The sequence below is a fragment of the Pipra filicauda genome, unplaced genomic scaffold, assembly GCF_003945595.2.
Source record: "Pipra filicauda isolate LSUMZ 115617 unplaced genomic scaffold, ASM394559v2 scaffold447_size767260_pilon, whole genome shotgun sequence".
Taxonomy (NCBI): domain Eukaryota; kingdom Metazoa; phylum Chordata; class Aves; order Passeriformes; family Pipridae; genus Pipra; species Pipra filicauda.
The window spans coordinates 196,208-217,942 of record NW_024104584.1 but is presented as its reverse complement, the minus strand read 5'-3'; the positions used below and the strand labels follow the sequence as shown (position 1 = coordinate 217,942).

The following is a 21,735-nucleotide window of genomic DNA, read 5'->3' as shown; positions in this document are numbered from 1 at the left end:
GTCTCTTGACTGTAGAACTTTAAGTCAGTAATGATAAGGTTGAGTGTCTGTGGATCAGAATCAGGGGAAGGCCAACAAGGCTGACATCCTGGTGGGAGTCTGTTATAAACCACCCAATTAGGATGATGAGGGTGATGAATTATTCTACAGGCAGCTGACACTGACAGATGTCTTGAAATCGCCAGCCCTTGTTCTTGTGGGTGACTTTAACCTGCTGGATGTCTGCTGGAAACTCAACAGCAGAGAAGAGGCAGTCTAGGAGAATCCTCGAGTGTATAGAGGATAATTTCCTGCTCCAGCTGGTAAATGAACCTACCAAGGGTGGGGCCCTGCTAGACCTGCTGTTCACAGAGAGGGGCTGGTGGGAGATGTGGTGATCGGAGGCTGTCTGGGGCACAGTGACCATGAAATAATAGAGTTTTCAATACTCAGGGATGCAAAGAGGGCCATCAATAAAACTGCTACCCTGGACTTCCAGAGGGCAGATTTCAGCCTACTCAGAAGACTGGTTCAGAGGGTACCTTGGGAAACAGCCCTTGAAAACAGAGGGTTCCAGGAGGGATGGACATGCTTCAAGAAGCAAGTCTTGAACACACAGGAGCAGGCTGTCCCAGTCTGCCAAAAGGCGAGCCAGCAGGGAAGATGTCCAGCCTGACTGAACAGGGAGATTTTGAAGGAAATTCGGGGGAAAAAGAGAGCCTACTGATTATGGAAAAAAAGGGCTGGCTACTCAGGAAGAGTTTAGGAATATAGTTAGGTCAATGTAGAAAGAAAATCAGAGAGACAAAGGCACATTTTGAACTCAGTCTAGCCACTTCTGTTAAGGATAACAAGAACTGATTCTACAAATACATCAATAGCAAAAGGAGGGGTGAGGAAAACCTCCATACTTTGTTGGACATGGGGGGGAACATAGTCACCAAAGATGAGGAAAAGGCTGAGGTATTTAACACCTTCTTTGCCTCAGTTTTCAACTGTAAGACAGGTTGTCCTGAGGACAGCCGGCTTCTGGAGCTTGTAGAAAGAGATAAGATTCTGAATAGCCGCCCTGTAATCCAGGAGGAAACAGTTAGCAACCTGCTGAGCCACTTGGATCCTCACAAGTCTATGGGACCAGATGGGATCCATCCAAGGGTGATGAGGGAGCTGGTGGAAGAGCTCACCAAGCCACTCTCCATCATTTACCAACAGTCCTGGCTCACTGGGGAGGTTCCAGATGATTGGAAGTTGGTGAATGTCACGCCCATCCACAAAAAGGGCTGCATGGAGGACCCGGGAAACTGCAGGCCTGTCAGCCTGACCTCAGTGCCTGGCAAGGTTATGGAGCAGATCATCCTAAGTGCAATCACACAGCACCTACAGGAGGACAAGGGATCAGACCCAGCCAGCATGGGTTTAGGAAGGGCAGGTCCTGTCTGACCAACCTGATCTCCTTTTATGAGCAGGTGACCCTGGTGGATGGGGGGGGAAGGCTGTGGATGTGGTCTGTCTGGACTTCAACAAAACCTTTGACACCGTCTCCCACAGCATGCTCCTGGAAAAGCTGGCAGCCCACGGCTTGGAGAGGGGCACTCTGTGCTGGGTTAGGAACTGGCTGGAGGGCCGGGCCCAGAGAGTGGTGGTGAACGGGGCTGCATCCAGTTGGCAGCCGGTCACTAGTGGTGTCCCCCAGGGATCAAGTGTACCATTAGCAAATTTGCAGATGATACCAAGTTGGGGGGGAGTGTCAATCAGCTGGAAGGCAGTTGGGCTGAAGTTCAATAAAGCCAAGTGCCGGGTCCTGCACTTTGGCCACAACAACCCCATGCAGAGCTACAGGCTGGACACAGAGTGGCTGGAGAGCAGCCAGGCAGAGAGAGAGCTGGGAGTTTGGATTGACAGGAAGCTGAACATGAGCCAGCAGTGTGCCCAGGTGGCCAAGAAGGCCAACGGCATCCTGGCCTGTGTCAGGAACAGTGTGGCCAGCAGGACCAGGGAAGTGATTCTTGCCCTGTACTCAGCGCTGGTGAGGCCACAGCTTGAGTACTGTGACCAGTTCTGGGCCCCTCAGTTCAGGAAGGATATTGAGGTGCTGGAGCAGGTCCAGAGAAGAGCAACAAGGCTGGTGAAGGGACTGGAGCACAGGTCCTGTGAGGAGAGGCTGAGGGAGCTGGGGTTGTTCAGCCTGGAGAAGAGGAGGCTCAGGGGAGACCTCATCACTCTCTACAACTCCCTGACAGGAGGTTGTAGCCGGGTGGGGGTTGGTCTCTTCTCCCAGGCAACCAGCAGTAGGACAAGAGGGCATGGTCTTAAGCTGTGCCAAGGGAGGTTTAGGTTGGGTATTAGGAAGAAATTTTTTACAGAGAGAGGAATCAGACACTGGAATGGGCTTCCCAGGGAAGTGGTGGATTCTCCGTTCCTGGAGGTTTTTAAGATGAGACTGGATGTGGCACTTAGTAACCACGGTGGTGTTGGATCAAGGGTTGGACTTGATGATCTCGGAGGTCTTTTCCAATTCTGTTGTTTCTATGATTCTCTGTTTTGCTTTCCCCAGCCACATACTCATTCAGTCATTCTAGCCTTAAATCTGTGAGTGAATCATAAATACAAGCATAAGTTTTCATCTCAAGTGATGTATCTCAGAGCAGAAATACCTGTTAAATTAGATCACGAAATGTGTGTGTTATAATAACACACACATATTATGTTAAATAAGTCAGTTTTGAAATTACACAAATGGGTTTCTACTAACAGAAATGTGTCACTAATTAAAACATCAACAGCTGAGCTGCAGCGTTCAGAGGAAAGCTCAAGTTTCTAGAGATGCTTCTGATCTGATACATCAAATAAAGATGACAGAACCTCTTTTGCTGATGTTAACTAAATATAACACAGCTTTTTCTTTAGACCCGATGAAAGCAAAACTTTGCTGTGTGCTTGCAAGGTTAAAAACTATCTGAAAGAATAGAATCGTGTCGCACCCTCGCTTAAATGCAATCATAAAGTGAGAAAACAATGAACTTCATACATCTATGATATAATAAATGCACAGAAGATGCCAAGAAAGACCAAACAATTCCTGCAGATTTACTTTAAAGGCTTTTTTAAAATTACCAGAGTTCAACTGCGAAGAAGGAGTGATTTAAAACCTGAAAAACCCAGTTATTTTAGGGATTATACAAAGCAGACTTACTTGAAAGGCGATATTTGAGCCAGTTGCGGATGTGGCAATTTTTATTTTAAACACATGATCAGCATTTTACAATTTGAAAATAAGATCATTCTATTAAGACAAAGCAGTTAAAATACAAATTCTGTTTTGGCACAAATGGTGAATTTTTCCCATTCCTTCATCTCATAAACACATCTTTGTCCAAGTTTCAGAAATTCCTGTTTTCTTAGTATTCTCTAAGCAATACATTTGAAATCAAGAGTTCTGAGAAGCTTATTTTTTCTGAAAACTGGAACTGTTACTTCTTCAAATTAAATGAAACTATACTAGCTTTAGTGTGTTACACTGTCAGCACAGCCAGTGAATTCTGCAGGGTGCATTAGTCTACACTGACTACCCCAGGCTATCAACAGACTCACATCTAACAGGGAGCAATCACTTGGATGCCCTTTCTTCATTTACCTAGCAGCAAGATACAGATTTTGCACCTGCTTTGTGAAACCTTATAGCAAAATACAGTTGTTCTTATATACTAAGTACACTCAAAACATGAGTAGACCATCAGCCTTTTACGGCAAATAATAAAAACTGCCACGATTATTGAGGAGTCAATTACTGCTTACCTAAAGACACTAGTCAGATACATATTGTGGAGGGATGCAAAGAACAGGAGGGGAAGGAAGATGGGATATATTACTGAAAAGAAAATGGACAAAGGTGGGCCTTTCCTTCTAAACTTGCTCTCAAAGAGCCTACACACTGTCAAGTGTTCAACTATCCTGAATTTTGCTTGTTGCCAAGACATAATAAGATGCAAATCAGTTTTAATTTACATTTTCTCCATTTTCTCCTCTTGCAATGCCTTTCTCTGCTCAACCCCTGTGCCACCAGATTACTTCCAATTACTTTAGATCCCAGACCAATTACTTTTCTTTCTTTATTAAAAATACTGTGAAGCACTTAGTTCACCCTCTGCCCTAGATCCTCCCGTCACAATACATCAACCTTGCCTTCAACAAGCCAGGGTACACCATCATCTGCCTCAGTATCTCTCAGTCTCTGAGGAAGCCTCTCCCTTGACTCCACAGAAAAAGCTTCATATCAGAGAAAGGAAGGAACACCAGCCACAAATGCAGAAGATCAGGCAAAAGCCTAGTTAACTAATCAGAGGTGCAAAAAAAGTTGCTGAGAAAGACTGCTTTGAACAGGCATCAAGAATTCACTTTCAAACACCCACTGTATCCATGACTCTGTTGCTGTTGGAGAATTACTGTCCCAGTTCTCCAGCCTCCTTTCTGCAAAGTAATCCTCCTCCTCATCTCTTCAAAGAGGCCAGTCCCTCCCACCCCAAATCTTCAACAAGACAGTTGCAACAGATTTTTTTCTGAATATTTTATAAAAACCAGAATAATTTTGCAAGCTTTTCTATCCCTCTGGATAAGAACTGCCTGGACACATGAGAACCACCTGCATATATCAACTAAAAGTTCTCAGAAATCAATTAACTACTTTGTGTGCTGGCAACCACTTCACTTCTTGAGAAATTGTAAGCCAATTATCAGGAGCACCCTTTCAAGCTTTCCAAGATTTGGGTTGCAAAAGAATGACTGGATTAAGCTGATAATGTTAGAAATCAAGAACAATAAACAATTCACTACAGAATAATAAAGAACTTAAAAAATTAGAAATCAAGAATTAAAAATCTGAAAACTATAGCTGCTATGCAGTGCTCCCTGTTTAACTGCCAACAATTTCAGAGTGGACACTCTTCTTAACACAGCCTATCCAACAGGGCATTCAATATTTACTACCATTTCTTGTCCACATAAACTAGAAAGATATAAAGATTGGGAGAAGGAAGATTAGTGTCTGGAATTAATATTCACAGTATTTTTTCTTTTTTTGATTGCTGTTAAGACTTGGAAGCTTAGTCTAACCAGAAGGCTGTCATTACTGCATTATGGCATGTAGTGTTGAGCAAGATGTGCATTTGGTAAGGGTTACTCCCTCTGTTCTCTCTTATACTGGGAGAATAATATTTACATTTTCAATATTGTTCCCATGAAGAGAAAGGAACAAATTTTCAACATAACCTTCTTGCTCTCCAGCCTGTCACAGGAACAGCAGATGGCAAATACTATCTGAAATTAACTCATAGGGACCTTATGAGCTAACAAAGAGGAAAGAAGAAACTTGCAAAGCAAGTAAAGTATCTTTCATATTGACAAAATCAGATAAAACACAGGACATATTTTACACCATTCTGGTCCAGTGAGAGTTTCATTTCTTTATCAGTATTTCCAGAAATAAACTGAATCAGTGAGTTTCCAGAAAGTGAACAATAAACCACTTTACAAAAAGAGCAAAGAACAGAACACATTTTCCCCTCATAACAGAAGTACACTTAAATCTAAAAGTCATAATTATGAATTTCTATTAAAAACCTCATTAAATAAAAAACGCAAGTGACTGCTTGATACATCTGTAAGACACAGAAATAACTCTTGTGAAATAATACACTATTTTCCATATACCAGTGATACAGTAACTACATGAAAAATCTGCACTCCCTCAGAAATATAAAAAAATCCTGCTTAGTTATAATGATAGTATGATTACCCTGAGCTACATTAGCATGACTGAAAAAACAATAAAAAACTCTTTTAACAGACAATAGCTTAAAATCAGCTATTTTAAGCACACCTTTGTTACCAATCAGGTTCACTGCTTTGCCCCCAACAGTTTCACCAACACAAACAGAAGCCACTGTGGGTGGCAAAAGGCTGCTTCAGCAGGCTTTGCAGGTGAAAATACCTCAGGCTGGGGTTCCACAAATGCTCCAGTTGTAACAAGAGACTTAGAAAAATTGTTTCTCTCATGTGCAATTACCATCATCTGAAGTTAGTTCTGAATGATGGAACTTTGCAGTCATTTACCCTCTCTAATAGACAAGGTCCTACCACTGTAACCATCCTTAAGTTTTACTTCACATTGATAACTCCAGGTTCTGTTGTTCTTGTTTTTGGAAAAAGCAAATGGGATCTCTGTATGCAGAAGCTAGCTGAGATCCTCAACAGATTTGCCACTACAGGTATCAGGTCAGTGATGTGATAGTTTCATGTTTTAACTTCTATAAAAGGTTAATATAAAAATACATTTTAAAAAGTATCTTTGTCCTCCGTTAATCTCAAACTTATCCTTTTTAAGAATAAGAAGCTAAAGAAAAAAAAATCTAGCTTAGTCAACCAAAATGCATCCACATTTGTAGTGATGAGTTTATCAAAGTAAAAGAAAATTTCCCAGAAATCTGTTAGCTGGAGAAAAACTACTTTCCACAGGCTGAACTAATAAAACTTGAAGTAACCTGCAGTATTAACAAGTAGCAACGACAATTAATAAATAAAAACAGTTAGCTTGGTCCTACAGGCTTTTGAAAATCCTGAGGTGAAGTTCAAGAGCGAGGAACCATTTTACACACTGCCTGATGCCCCTCATCTTCCCACATTTTGGTTGCAAACATCAGCAAGAACAGCAATTTGCTGTTCTTTTCTATCTGCTGGCTTGCATAATTATCTACAAAACCTGTGACCCTGTTTACAAAAGCATTTGAATATCCATTTCCCTTATCTCTGTGATTTCATGCTAATCTCTTGTTGACTTTAAGCAGATTTTAAGTTAAGGTTAAAAGTCAAGTACCTTTCTGAACCAAAGCCTGGAAAATTTCTGCAGTGCAAGCTTCACAAGAACAAGAAAAGTTTTGCAGTTTACAATAAAATCAAATATTAAACATCAAAATTGTTTTTATCTAAATACTTTTTATAAAGTATCCAAAATATTTGTTTCATTATGATTCTCATCTATGTCACAACTTTAGAAGTACATTTTACTGTCCTCAAACCATTAGTGACAATTATTACTTTACATTTTTCAATAGTTTTTCCGACAAGTATATTAGTGCCAACCTCCAGCTGAAGTCTCTTTCTCTCCCCAGAATAGGATTTGGTAGATTTCTCAAATCCTGAAGCTTTTTATTTTTTTTCTATTGGAGCAAGTTCTAAATCACACCAAAGCACAACAGTGTAATTAAGATGGCACATAAAGCTGATGTTTGCAGACTGAATGCTGATGGCAGACAGGACAGTCTCTTAGAAGCCTTCACCTGCTGTCTTATGCATAGTCACAAAGAACAAGATTAAATAGAAAGCTGTTACTTACTAATCACTCACAAGTTGTGGGAAATGAACTGAAATACTAGTTTGCTTCTCTAGGGACATCTTTAAAGCATTTAGGGAAAAGTAAGTGGAAAATCTCCACACAGTACAGTTTTAAAAGGGGTGGAGAACCAGCAGTACTAAAGATTCTATGGAGTCTTTATCATAAAAGTGAAGTAATAAGCTATGCTTATGCAAGAATACTAACTTTCAGCAATCTTATCAGATAGGTCCCATTCCACACACTTCCTCTTCTAGAATCTGAAGCTTCTCATCATCTCCTTAGCATTTCCAATCTTACATTTATTGCTGATCATCATAAATTGACCTTTATGTAAACACTGCTTTTCATACTAAATAGAATTTTCCTTATTCTTGAGAGTCTGAAAAGAACAGCTGTATGGAATACATAGTAGATGACTAAAACACAAAATATCTTAATGACACATCTCAATTATAAGTGAATGATGATTTGCCTTTTAAAAATTAAGCAACTTGCCAACAACTGCACAATGGTTATATGAAGTAGCTGTGCAAACAGGTAGAAAGTTAAAAAGACAACTATTGAACTGTCTGAATTGCTATCCTGCTCATTTGCTTGGCACAATAAAACAAGAGTAAAAACAAAATACAAACAGACCAGCTGGATTTCTAATAGCAGCATACAGGCCAAATAAGCACAGTGCAGCCAGATCTATAAAATGAACACCCAGCCAAGGAGCCAGATCTACCTAGTCAAGTATCTTCTACTGCTTGGCATCAAGGGCACTTCATATTTCACCTACAAATGACAAGAAAGCGTAATAATGTGTACCTTATCTCGCTAGATGAATGTATTGCTGGACTAGGGCAGTATCATATCCCTGTACTCAGTATTGACAAGGCCACACCTTGAGTGCTACGTTCAGTTCTGGGCCACTCACTTTAAAAAGGGCTTTGAGGTGCTGGAGCCTGTCCAGAGAAGGGCAACAAGGCTCATGAAGGGTCTAGAGAACAGGTCTTATGAGGAACAGCTGAGGGAGCTGGGTTTGTTTAGTACAGAGAAGAGGAGGCTCAAGGGGACCTCATCACTCTATAAGACTACCTGAAAGGAGGTGGTAGTGGGGGGGGGGGCTGGTCTGTTCTGCCAGGCCTACAGTGAGAGGACAAGAGAAAATGGCCTTAAAATGAGACAAGGGAGATTCAGACTAGATAGGTCTTAAAGGATTCTATGATAGTATGTTTTCTTTCCATTTTTTTCAGTCCATCTACCTTCTCCTGCGATGGAGTAAGTAGATGCCAAGCACTTACAGACTCAAATTCAAAGCTCAAAAACCTACTGGTATAGTACATTTTCTTTCAGCATAAAATCATTCATTTTCATAACACAATTAGCTTAAGATTTTTGTTTTTTAGAGACATAACAGATTAGCACTGCTGAGTAACTACTTTTACTCTCGCTGGAGGGATAAATCCTTGTAACATGGCCAAATTCCAGCTAGAGAGATGCTGCTCTGGTTTCAAAGGCTATCTAGGAGAAGTTTTCTTTCCTACCTAAACTTCCTACCCAAACTAACATAATATAGTTTAAAGATTTTAGGTAAGGAAACAAAAATAAAATTTCCACCAAAATATTTCTTAGTATTACATAAATGTCAAATTATAATTTAGCATCTTCAGAAAGCTGCCCCAACAGTACTGTAAGCATTTAGGTTTACAGATTTCTGCAAGTCACTAGTTTACTAAATATTAAGTGGTCAAATAAATGCTAAGGATAAACAAAAAAATCTAGTTACACTGTAGAAGACTAACACACATTACTGAATTTAAGAAATATTTACAAATATCCCTTGTAAGAACTCCATCTAAGAATGGAGAGCTGAATTTAAGCTAGAAGTACTGTATACAATGTCGCAATGGACAGTGCCACAGCCAGAGAGCACAGCTGGAGCAGCACTGCTGGTACCAACACACTCAAGGCTCTCACTTCGCCAATTGCAGTGTGAGGCAGCTGACAACGTGATTCCTAGATGTTTTGCTCTGGTCTTCAGGAAATTATTTGGATCAGACACACATTAGGGTTGAAGAGCTATGACAAAAATGTTCTATGTAAATTTTCTATCATTCTCAATATGGCTAATTTATTTCTTCTGGAGTTTTTCGTATAAATCTTTAGCTTATCCTGGAGCAAAGCAAAATACTTCCACAAGACAGGATCACGATCTTAAGACAGATAAGCACTGTCACGGTAATTAAAACCTAATTGAGTAATTCTTAATGATAACTACAAATTGTAAATATAGAAAAAATGTTAGTCCGTATAGATTTTCTTAGCCTGTTTTGACATGAAACTTCTTCTAGATGCTCAGTGACAGCCATTTTGCTCTTACTTATTGTATCTACCTCATTTTTGCACGACTTTGTCTATCACACTGAGAGTCCACCAACAAAGTTTTATTTCATCAGAGAACCAAGAATTTAATAATTCTTGTGAAATCTCAGCAAACCTTTCCTAGTTCAGCAAAACCCTTGAACTGACTGCAGTCAGCAAGAAAAAGAATACTTCAGTAGTAGCGCTATCATTAGAAAAGAGGATGTAGTTCTACTTCTGCCTGATAGCCCTTTTATACAAAGAAGGATAATATTACTTTTATACAAAGAATATTAGTCTTCTAATTTTGTTTCACAATAGAAACTTCTCCTCTAATGAGAATTTACAGAAAGCTTCTTTTAGGAGTTGTCATCTTCTACATGCATGATCATACTTCTTGTTTTAGGTGTATAATTTTGCATGTTACATTATTCATGAGCATAACCTTATTGGGAGAATAGAAACAAAATAATCTCTCTCCTACCTTCAAAAGCTGTTTGCCAATTGTTGGACTCATTTTTTCATCCACCATAAGAATTACTATTCCTCTGTCATCCATACCTCGGCGGCCGGCACGACCTGACATTTGAATGTATTCACCTGAGGATATCTAGGATAAAATGAGAAAAAGAAATTAACAAACAGTAGAAAAATAGGAAGAACACATAAAGTGCTAATTACAATTACATAGTCTTAGTCTGAACCAATGTCTGCTGCTAACCTTGTTAGCTTGTTCCATGAACTTTTGATGTATCTATTAAATAACCTCATGGATAATCTGAGGAACCTTGTATTCATGAATCTGTACCCCAATTATAAATGGATTAGAGAACAGAGATTTCTGAAAGAAAAAATATTTTCTACTACATTGAAGTTGTGCTGGTTTAAAGGTAAAACGGCAGGGGAAATGAACCCAACTCAAAAGAGAGATTACAAATCAGAATAACAATTTAATAAAATAATACAATAAGTACGATTATACAGACAAACAATTGGTTTTAACCCACAAAACCCAAATGTATAACCCAGCACCCTGGGTAGGTATGAACTGGAGGTCCCTTCAAGAGGATCAGACATATCATCATTCCTGTACCGTGTGGAGTCTTGCCCACGAGAGACTGGAGCAGCATTTACCCTTGAAGAGTTCCTTGTGGTACTTGTTCCTCTTTTCAATTCACGTACCTGGGCTCCTAAGGAAGAGGTGGGTTTCCCATCCCACTTCCTCATATCTTCTCCATACTCATGGAGATAAAACCATAGATTGCCACATGGAGTGTACCCTCTCTCCATAGCTGGGGGACGCTGGCTCCTGATAGCAGAGACTCTTGTTTGTCCTGGTGAGATATGGAAGATCCATTCCTTAATTCCTTCTCTTAGCTTCTGGTGTCCCTCTTCAATCTTCTCTTCCAGGCTTCGGACATGTTCAGCCAGTTTGGGTTCCACAGATGAGACGTGGGCTCGTAATGGGGCGGTGACAGTGTCTTCATAAATCCTGATTTACTGACCAACGCGCCCACCTTGTCCTCTCCCTCCCTCCATTGCAGCGTTGCTAAGTAGCGGGAATACATTTCTGGCCTGAGTCATGCAAACTTTAACCACATCTGGGAGGTGCACTGTACACCATCTGGACTTTTAGAGAATCTTTCGTCCTCTGAAAAGATTATCTCCAGTACAGCTAATCCTCTTAAGCACCGGATACCTTGTTCCATCGTGTTCCACTGTCCTTGCTGTACGTGGAGGTCCTCCTTGCAAAGGTATCTCTCCCTCACACTGCGCAACAGTCGCCGCCAGAGGCTGAGAGTTTCCTGCCTCTTTCCAATCCCCTGATCAATGACTACATCTCGAGACAGGGATCCCAGCTGTCTGGCTTCACTCCCATCTAGGATTGTGTCGTTAGCTGCAGCATCCCAGATTTGGAGCAGCCAGGTCAGAATGGACTCGTTTGCCTGTCGTGTGAACTCTCTCCGGAGCTCACGTAGCTCACCCAGGGATAGGGACCGAGTGATTATTTCTGGCTCTGTCTCCTCCGGTGGATGTGAAGGTCCTGCCTCTCCGTCATCATTTGCTATACGGACTGATTTAGTCTTTGATTTCCTTTTCTGGACAGGGGCGACTGCTATTGGTTTTGGTTGTTCTTCTGGCTCCTCGATGGTTTGTGTGGACACGGTGCCGGTTGGTTTATTTCTTTCTCCCTCTGACTCAGCTGTGGTTTGGGTGGACGTGGTGCCTGCGGATTTGGTCCTTCTCTCCTCCCCCTGACAGTGCTGTACCATGTCAAGTAGTGTCTGGTAGGCAGTGGCCAGGGCCCAGCAGGTTGCTGTGAGCTGGCCGTCTCTGGAGCTGCCAGAGCATTTTCCCTTCACCAGTCTTATCATGCTAACAGGATCCTGCAGTTGTTCAGGGGTGAATTTCCAGATCACTGGAGGAGAAAACAGGTGAGAGTGCTGCTGCAGTCTGGTCAAGGGTGGTGATTGCAGTCCGGTCGAGAGTGATGGCTGCAGTCTGGTTGAAAAGTGGTGATTCAGTCTGGTCGAGAGTGGTGGTTCCAGTCTGGTTGAGAGTGGTGATCTGCAGTCTCCCTCTGGATCCCACGAGTGGTTAAAAAAGTTTCAGGACTCCAAGATTATATATTCTCCAGTCCAGGAAGGAATGCTCAGTACTTCCCTCAGGGCTGGGAGTTCCACAAAAGAGTGTGAGGACAAGAGCACCCTCCTATCTCGCAGGCCTCTTAACACCCAGTTTATAGCCTGAGGAGTCAGGCTGCTCTGGGCAGAGGGTGTAAATAGTCTGTTGATACCAGTTTCTGGGAAATGGCATGGAAGGCTACAGAATACACAGTTTTGACTTACACCCATACAGTGATGAACTGGTCCCAGCTGTTCTAACTAGGACAGAAGTGAACATGTCAAGAGTAAATTTAATCCTAATAAGATTTAAATAACTCAATTCAGTTACTCTACAGAACCTGCTTTTCACTTACCCATCGGAAATCTTTCCCATCAAATTTACTGGCACTCGTAAATAGCACAGTCCTGGCTGGCATATTAATTCCCATAGCAAAAGTCTCTGTTGCAAATAAGGCCTAAATAAACAGACTGAAGTTAAGCAAGCAAAAAAAGACTTTCAAAACAAACATGAAAATATTCAGAGATTGCTACACAAAATCTCTCCAGATTTTAATACATGTGAACAGTCAACACAGGGAACACAGGCATATTCAATACTTAAAACCTGGAGAAAACCAGTCTTTCTCTCTTTCCCTTCTTTCTCTGGTAAAACATGAAAACTAGTTAGATGGGACTAATTAAACTCCAAAAATAAACATTAGGGGGTGCAAATTACATTAATCAATAATAATAATGCCAATATTCAAATTTTGCAAGAAGAAAATACGAATTAGCTACCCAAAAAAACCTCCCACGACTTTCATATAAGGTTACATTTCTCTGAAAGTATGACACTTAGGACATCCAACAAGCAGGTTGGTGAATGTCCAGTGACATCTATAGAAACAAAATTTAACATAAAATAGTTGAAGAAAATGTTCCAAACTAGATTATTTTAAGTTCAAATACTTTCAAATAAAATCTGAAACACTTAAAACTACAAGCTGCAACTGCACACTATAATACCAATGTACATCCTGAGCTAAGACATACTTTTGGATTTTCAGTATTACCAACAATGTATTCACAACAGAGAACAAACTAAATATGGACATAAAAAATACCTTTATCAGGCCCTCAGAGAAAAGAATTTCTATGGTTTCTTTTAAGATAGGGAGCAAACCACCATGATGAATGCCAATTCCTCGTTTCAGAAGAGGAAGTACATGCTCGACCTGGGAAGAAATGTACAAAGATCAGTAAACAAATTTTAGTATTTGTTACGAAAAAATAAAACTTGAATGGAAAATCTCACCACTGCCCTTAGTGTTGATGACATTCACTATTTCCCAGTTTAAAATACAATAAATATTCCTTCAATATTACATTCCAGTTAGAACTAGGAATAATATGAAGGTTAAAGTCAGAGGCCAATCCTTTTAGTAGACCAGTCTCAAACTGGGTTAGGCACTGTAAAGGTATGACCTAATTTACACGTGCAGTTAGTATTTAAATTTGCTTCTATTAAAAAAAAAGCCTAATTTAAAATAATTTTTGAAACAGTGATTCTGGTATGTATGAGATTTTTTTTTTTCAAATTTAGTTGCCATAATTTCACTTATTAGGATGTGCTGTAAAACAGTGAAGTCAGCACCTATGAGAACCAAACAAGGAAATTCAGGCTGCAAATGACTGAAATACACTCCTTAATTCTAACAACATGATACTTCAAATAAATACCTAAGTAAACTTAGCTTTCTTTGTTTTTTTTTTCCTTTGACAATGAAGATTCTCACTAACGATCTATTAACACTTGGTTTTCACCCCAAACCTAATTCTGACGATACACGGATACCCAAACAGATAACTTGGATACAACGCCACTTTTTAAGCTTACCAAGAAAACCAGCACACACCACTTTATATATTGGATCCCTATTTTCTGGATTTTTTCCATATTCATAAAACAGATATGTGGAAACCAAACCAAGTAGGCATGGTCAAAAATTAAATGGCTGATTTTTTGCAAGGGGAAACTGCTATACTCACAATAAAGATCATACCATTAAGACACGATGGACACAAATCAACAGAAGAAGGGGTTAATAAAAAAGAGATAGTTTTTGTTACAAAAGTACTGAATCCTGTAATATTCTGTCCATTTAGAAGCTTGTATTTTTCCACTGTAAGGATGGGAAAATGTCACTATGCTTAGTCATTGTACAATAGATTAGATTGTAGATGCATCACTGCAACTTTTTGAAAGCTTCAGACGCCAATAACCGATAAGTTCATACTGCACTCTCACTTGAACTATTTCCATACAGTTTAAACTCAGGTCTATCTCTTGATAAGCTCTTACTTTTACTTAAAACCATAATTAGAAAAAATAAAACAAGGGGTAGGAATTCCATTGGTAATTTTGGCGTACGTCATTTGCTAGAATCACAACTAGAAGGAATCTTAATCTCCTATTTCATAATGACAAGGAGCAATGAAAGAGATACTACCCAGGGAGATGAATAAGATTATCCAGTTTTAAAATTTCTGTACCCTCTACAAAAGATCCACAGCCTCAAAAGTTGCAGCAAGCAGGAGAACACCAACTCAATCCTATTCAAAAGAACCCTATTCAACTTCTACTGACCTGAGGAAGCTTTTTGTCTTCATCTGACAGACAGTCAATTGCATTATTGAACACTTCTTCAACCATCTTTTTTTCTTCATCTAAGAAGGCAATTAGTAAGTTATTACAAAATGTAGAAGGCTAATACCATATGTAAATAAAGTGTTACCACATTCTAATATTTATGGAAGTTTACAATAAAAATACCATGGAAGACTGTGAAGTCTAAACAAAATCTCCCACACTGGGTCAAACAATCAAGACTTCAATGAGCCTAAAGAAGCCTAACAGTAACCAGCAGTAGATGATCAGAAAAAAGGAAAACAGAACAAACCTGTCAGAATAATCCAAATTTTAGCTACTTCCAAACTTGGGAATTACAGTTTTCTGTACTACCAATCTATCTCATGAACCTCCCCATTTTTCTTCCAACCACTAGTCCATGTTTGCATTGACATAGAGGCTCTTCCCTATTAACTCTTACAGTTTACACCCTTTATACTCAGTTGTACGAATACAAAGAAAATATACTCAAAGGTGTGACTGAAGAAAACATATGAAAATGCATCTCTGTACTTATGCATACTTTAAACTTTCTGACAGAAACACCTACACTATTTTGCAACACAACCAAAACATGCAAAGATTGGAGCAAGTAAGCAAGCAAGAACCCTGAACAGTTCACAAATGTGAAACAATACATTGATTTACAACAAATTCCTTATTTTTGTTACAACTCTTTGGATTTCCGAGAAGCAATGAACTTAAACTTACTTGCCAAGTGTGGTCTTAGTCCAAGATAAAAAAAATTATTCTTTGTTTACATGTGGTTTTCACTTTTGAGAAGAAGGGGGAAGAAGGAAAGAAAGGAACTGGATTGCATAGTCGAGAAAGAACAGTGGTTTGTTATACCAAACACTTTGAGAGAATACTCATTTTTGAAGTGGACATAACATGAAAATTTTGGTAAATACTTCTGTTATGATCAGTCTTCTCCCATTATATACAGAATTTTCTAGGAACTCACCTGCTATTATTATAATAAACAGGTTACTGGAGAAAAAAGTGGAGTTTAAAATAGAATAACTGTTCAACATTGTGGTGACAAAATACTGTTTGTGCACCAATATTTTCCTACTGAAAACAGCCTGATGTACTGGCATAGTAAATGAAAAAGCCATATGTACAGACAGTTCCTAAGAAAAAGTAACATTTCACATTACACTATATCTCTGAGCAAAATTGTATTTGATTTATCTGTACCTGTATTGAAATCTAACTTTGTCATCTGAAGTGCATAGGCTTCGCAGTCTTTCTTACTGAAGCTGAAAATAATCACAGGTTGGAAATTCCTTTCCATGATCATCTTCACAATCTTAAAAACATTTGAAGGACCTGCAGAGAGATTACATTAATTTAAATTAAATTTTACCAAAAAAAAAGTCTTGTTGAGTAATTAAAACACAAGCATAACTCGCATATAACTCTGTAGTATTAATACAAAAAGTTATCTCAGAGTGGGATTCAAACTCACCTTTTGTTCCTCCTTTCCTGCCTTTCTGGTCCCCTTTTGCTAAGTCGCCTGCATCTCTAAGCACTTGCATTGCTGTATTAAAATTATCTTCTCTGAAATCTCCCTAGATGTAAAACACAATCTTTGTTAGTAGTTCCTTTTTACACAGCCCACTTATAAATACTTTCTTCTTTGCACAGCCAGTACCATTGCCTCACATATACAGGCAGAGGAACAAAAACAATACATAAGCTGGCAAGAGAGTTTACTAGGTCATGTCACAGCACAGAATTACATCGGTGTCTCTGAAGTTACTGCTCATTGCTCCTACCATCACACCATCAATCACACCAGATATGCTGAACGACACAATACCAAAACTGACATATAGGAATGTCCACATAAAACTGCACTGTCCAAAGAAGATCTAGCTTCAAGCACAATACTGCTGTTTATGGCATTAGCTACTCCTGAGCAAGCTGATGATGAATTTTAAACAAGTTGTTAGTTCAAAATCACCTAAAGGAACAAATGTATTTTGCACTCTCTACCAAAGTAAAATTTACATGCCACTACGTTTTGAGTGAGAAACAGTACAAGGAATATCAACTACTTTGCAGATTTACAGAAAGCAGCATGCAGTTTTGCAAACAAAGCAAGGATGTGGGCACTTAAGACATTTCAGGGAAGTATTAACTCAGCTGCCTGCACGACATTAGATAACCAATTTCTTGTATAAGACTCCAAAAATCTAAGAGCAATTTAGAGAACATAACTACTCACTTGTACTTAATTTTAACAAAAGCATCCTTTATACAGCCTATTCAAATTTTGCAAGAGCTCAAGCTTTTGAGTGAGAAAAACAATCTTTCAAACAAACCAAACTTTCCTTACATTTTCATCCACAACCAGATGGAGTCCATCTCCTCCTGCTGGGAATATATAATGCTGTAGTGGAGTGGGTCGATAGTCAGTGTAAATCACATGGCAAGGCTACAAAGAAAAAGCAGAATTCACATCAATATTTTATAATTGCATTTTAAAAATCACTTGATTAGAAAGCCAATACATTACTACTAAAATACAGCTTTCTAGAGGCCAGAAAGTAAGGTTCTCAGAGTGTAAAATAATAAATTTTCTTTCCTGAATACGGCTTTTGTACTCATGACATTCTTTAAGAAAATGAAAGTTTGCAAATGCTTTAGAACACAAGTTGGCTACAAAAATTCTCTCTTGTGAACACAAAAAGTAAAGATGGGTAATATTTCCTTCTGCATTATTAGACAGACTCACAATATTAACACCTTCTAAAATCAAAGGAAAAACTGGCAACTTCTCTTCTGTAAAAAAGCCTGAAGTTTTTCTTAAAACATCTAAAAAAGGCTCACAGTACACTTTTATGAACATCCACTTTCAGTGGTGTGGTGGTTTCACTCTAGGCCTTCCTGGAGACCAGCTTGTAACCAGGAAGGAACTAGAAAAGTGATCACGGAAGTATTCCATGCTATTCCTTTACATAACTTGAGGTATAAATAAAGCCAGCAGGAGGGATCTCGCTCTCTTCCTTTCCGGCAAGGTTCGAAAACGGTGGGTCCCTGTCTCGGTCTGGCTTATCTGGAGCCGAGGCCTACAGTGACTGCTGTTATCTGCCACGTGTGAGGGGAGAGCCTTGGGCCGTGTCTAGCCATCCTGCTTGTTCAAAGGGAAGTGGAGAGATTTTTGCTAGTTTGCCTTTGGTTGGCTGGTTGACTTGCTCGGTCCTTGCCCCTTTTTGTCCTTCTCCCTTCTCCCTCCCCCTCTTCCCTTTTTCAGGAGCTGTTTGGGATTTCTGGAGTTGTGGTGTGTGGTATTCTCGTTTTGTGTATCTGTCTCATATGTAAAATATATATATATATATATATATTTTTGCTATAACTTTGGCTGCTTGGTTTTTTTTCTTTTCTCTTCCCTCTCTGGGAGGCGGGTCCTTGTTGTCGGGTTTTGGGGGCTTGGCAGGAAGCCAGCTCGAAACTTGCACAAGTGGATAGAGAAAGCTTCTTTAGGAAAAAACAAACAAAACACTTCCTTTAAAACATTAAATATTACCTAAATCTGCTTTGAAAAAAACCCCTATGATCTAGTGTTATGCAAAACAGAATCAAGGTTTTGTGCCAAGTTTAAATTAGACATGTCTTATACTATACTCCCTTCATCATAAACAACATAAGAATCAATCTCTGGGATATTTTTAAAATTGGACCAGCCTCTTGTTGATACTAAATTCCCCAATTCTAATTCACAAATTCTTTGCTACAAAAACAAGTCTTGAAAAAAACCACCAAAATTAAAACCCTAAAGGTTACCGGACAAGGTAGACTTCTTACACTTCTCTTTTCTCACTTTGTTTGTGAGTATATACAATATTTCCTATGGATTTAAGATTTACTTTGATTCCTTCATGGCCTTTTTACAGAGCTCCTCAAAAAATTTCTCCCAATAACCTTGTTTATCAGCTCTCAGAAAATTACTGTACATTCATCATGTTTCATAATTCAGAATATTTGTTTAAATCAGGTAGGTACCTAAATAGTTGTGGAAAATAAACACTGAAGAAATTACTTTAACATTACAATGTAGAACCAACAGGCAGCAGAACCGCAAAAGTAAGATTAAAACCATAGAAGCCAGGAGTGATCTACTATCATCTGTAAGCAATGACATGACTAAAAAGACACTCGAAGGCCCAGATGTTATCAGTCATACCATTTTATGTCAAAAACCAACAAAGATGGAGGTGTAGCACATGAAAAACACAACCTGTTTGTGAAGATGGCAGATCCATTCAGCAAACTGACGGGCATTTGGAATAGTTGCAGAAAGGAACACATAATGTACATTGTCAGGGAGCAAAATAATTGTCTCTTCCCAAACCACACCACGTTCTGAAAATGGAAAAGTCATATGAGAAATTTATGTGATCAAAGCATATTTTCCATCCCTGAAGCCAAAGAACACCATGTGTAAATACAAAATAAAACAAAAACTAAAACAAGTCTCCCCTACACAAGTGGGATATACCAAATGCCCTCAAAGTTGCTTTTGCCTTGGACAAGAAAATGCAAACTGCAACACATAATAATTATATACATTCAGTAAAAAACAAATTCTTATAGATTTATAAAGAAGATGACTTATTTTAAGAGAGAGAATAAGACTTAATTCTTCAAAAGGAAAAGAAAATGTTCTTCAGGGAAAAATAAGATTTCTTGAAAAGAAAGACAGTACACACAGGATACCTGAGTCTCTCATGTAGTGAATTTCATCAAAAATAACCCATGCGACCTCCCGCATAACCTCGGAACCTCTGTAGAGCATACTTCTCAAAATCTAGGAAAAAAAAAGAATTGAGTTCCATCGCATGAAATAATAGTCACGTTACATACAAGTCAGTAAAAAACTGCCAGAATTTTTGGTTGACATTTACACGGCAGTTTGAAATCTTACTTTGCACAAAACCTAAAAGCATTTTAGACGCTATTTTAGACAGGTTCTTAGACGTTTTCCAAGTTGATTTCAATCTAACAAATCTCACGACATGAGAAGAACCGGTTTCCCGGCAAGGAACACTGAAGGAACATGAAAGAATAAAACATATTTCTCCCAGCCTCTATGTGTCAGCATAATTGTTACAGGTCTACAGATCCACTTCTGCCAAGCCTTCTTTTTCTCTCATCTTAATACGTAACCCCCGTGATTAAGAGGAACTCTTTTGTCAGAAATCAAATCATCCAGTCTCTCTACCCCAATCTTTCCCTACCAAAGTTTTGGCTGCTCCTTTGAGGTAAAGACAAAAAGAGAAAAATTGTGACTAATGGCTAGACAGACTTCTACAACAGAAATATGACAAAACTCTGCCAACAGTACTTTGTTACCAGAAGTTAAAAGCTGCATATTCCTTGAGTTCCAGGATCTACTGTGAGCCACTCAACTACCCCTCCATGATTTTGCTCTTTGCATTTTGCCCCCTAGAACAAAACACCGACCCCACAGTGTGACTGTCAGCTTTTCACATCTATCCAAAGAAATGTCAGTGCCTTGAGCACTCAGGAAATTAAGTTCTGACTCTCTCCACATTAGAATTAAAGTTCCTGACTGACAGTTCAAAAGTTCTGAAAAACCTCACTTTTTAAATAACCACAAGCTAAAACATTCAAAGGAGTCTTAACGAACTTTAGAATATTTTCTACCCTAACTGGGCAACTTTAATGTTTTAATATCAGACCTTCCCAATTAAAAAAGTTAGAAGAAAACACACAGATCAAGAATTAATGTCTGATCTTACCTCGGTTGTCATTACCAGACAAGAAGCTGTAGGATTAATGGTAACATCTCCAGTCATCAAACCAACATCCTGAAATTCTTCATACATTTCACGGTACTTCTGATTACTCAAAGCTTTAATTGGACTTGTAAATATCACACGCTGTTTCTCCCTCAAAGCCAGGGCAATTGCATACCTGTATTCAAACACTGTACATATTAGAGTTTTCAGGAAGACATTCAGAGCATATTACTTTGCTCTAATCTCCTGCTTAAAAGCAAAATAAATTATGCAATTCAGAACACCAGTAGAATGATATGCAGCATTTGAATCCATGCTCTAATAAATCCAGCATTTCATATCTAGATTACGTTCAATGCAATCTTAACTCAACTACACATGCCCCTTTGGAGAGTAAAAAATCCTTGACACCAACTTAACTGATTTTTATGGACACCAGAGCACATCTGGTTTAACTAAAAAACTGTCACTGTCTCACAACAAAACTACTATTGTGTTCATGCTCTAATATATCTTCATGTACATTTCACTTTTTACTTCAGGTCAGCAAAGTCACTCCATTGTATGATCAAACACTGACAGAAAATATACACTAGCTTTAAAAAATTTCTTGACTGATAGAAATTAAAGTTGCAAACTAAATCAAACAAGTGCTTCTGACAAAGGAAAAAAACCACACACAAGAAAGTCTTTTAGTTATAGCCAGGAGCTAGAAAACAAGGTGGGTTTTTTTCCAGATTTATGCAAATCAGTATTGAAGAAACTTTCTCTTCAATCTATACAATAACATCCCGACAGGTTGTTCAAAAATAGGAGTTAAGCTTAAACACAAATTAAGCCTTTCACTACCCAGTAAAGAAGATGAGAAATGTAATTTTTATATTCAAGAGTGGTCAATTTAATTCTAACACCTATGGACTGAACTTTGCATCAAGAAACTGGGACGCAATAGCTACT

At 38.8% G+C, this 21,735-nt stretch overlaps 1 protein-coding gene across 1 annotated transcript in view; it reads right to left on the bottom strand.

Annotated features, from left to right (window-relative positions):
• Window positions 1-21,735, bottom strand: part of MTREX (Mtr4 exosome RNA helicase) — a 46,187-nt gene that overhangs the window by 19,258 nt on the left and 5,194 nt on the right. Inside the window, exons 6-15 of the mRNA XM_027716332.2 lie at window positions 20,779-20,953; window positions 19,733-19,823; window positions 19,254-19,378; window positions 17,352-17,450; window positions 16,479-16,581; window positions 16,208-16,339; window positions 14,966-15,045; window positions 13,443-13,553; window positions 12,693-12,794; window positions 10,197-10,322 (exon numbers count right to left, since the gene is read on the bottom strand). Coding sequence (XP_027572133.1) covers window positions 10,197-10,322; window positions 12,693-12,794; window positions 13,443-13,553; window positions 14,966-15,045; window positions 16,208-16,339; window positions 16,479-16,581; window positions 17,352-17,450; window positions 19,254-19,378; window positions 19,733-19,823; window positions 20,779-20,953 — 1,144 coding nt within the window. The remainder of the gene's footprint in view (window positions 1-10,196; window positions 10,323-12,692; window positions 12,795-13,442; window positions 13,554-14,965; window positions 15,046-16,207; window positions 16,340-16,478; window positions 16,582-17,351; window positions 17,451-19,253; window positions 19,379-19,732; window positions 19,824-20,778; window positions 20,954-21,735) is intronic.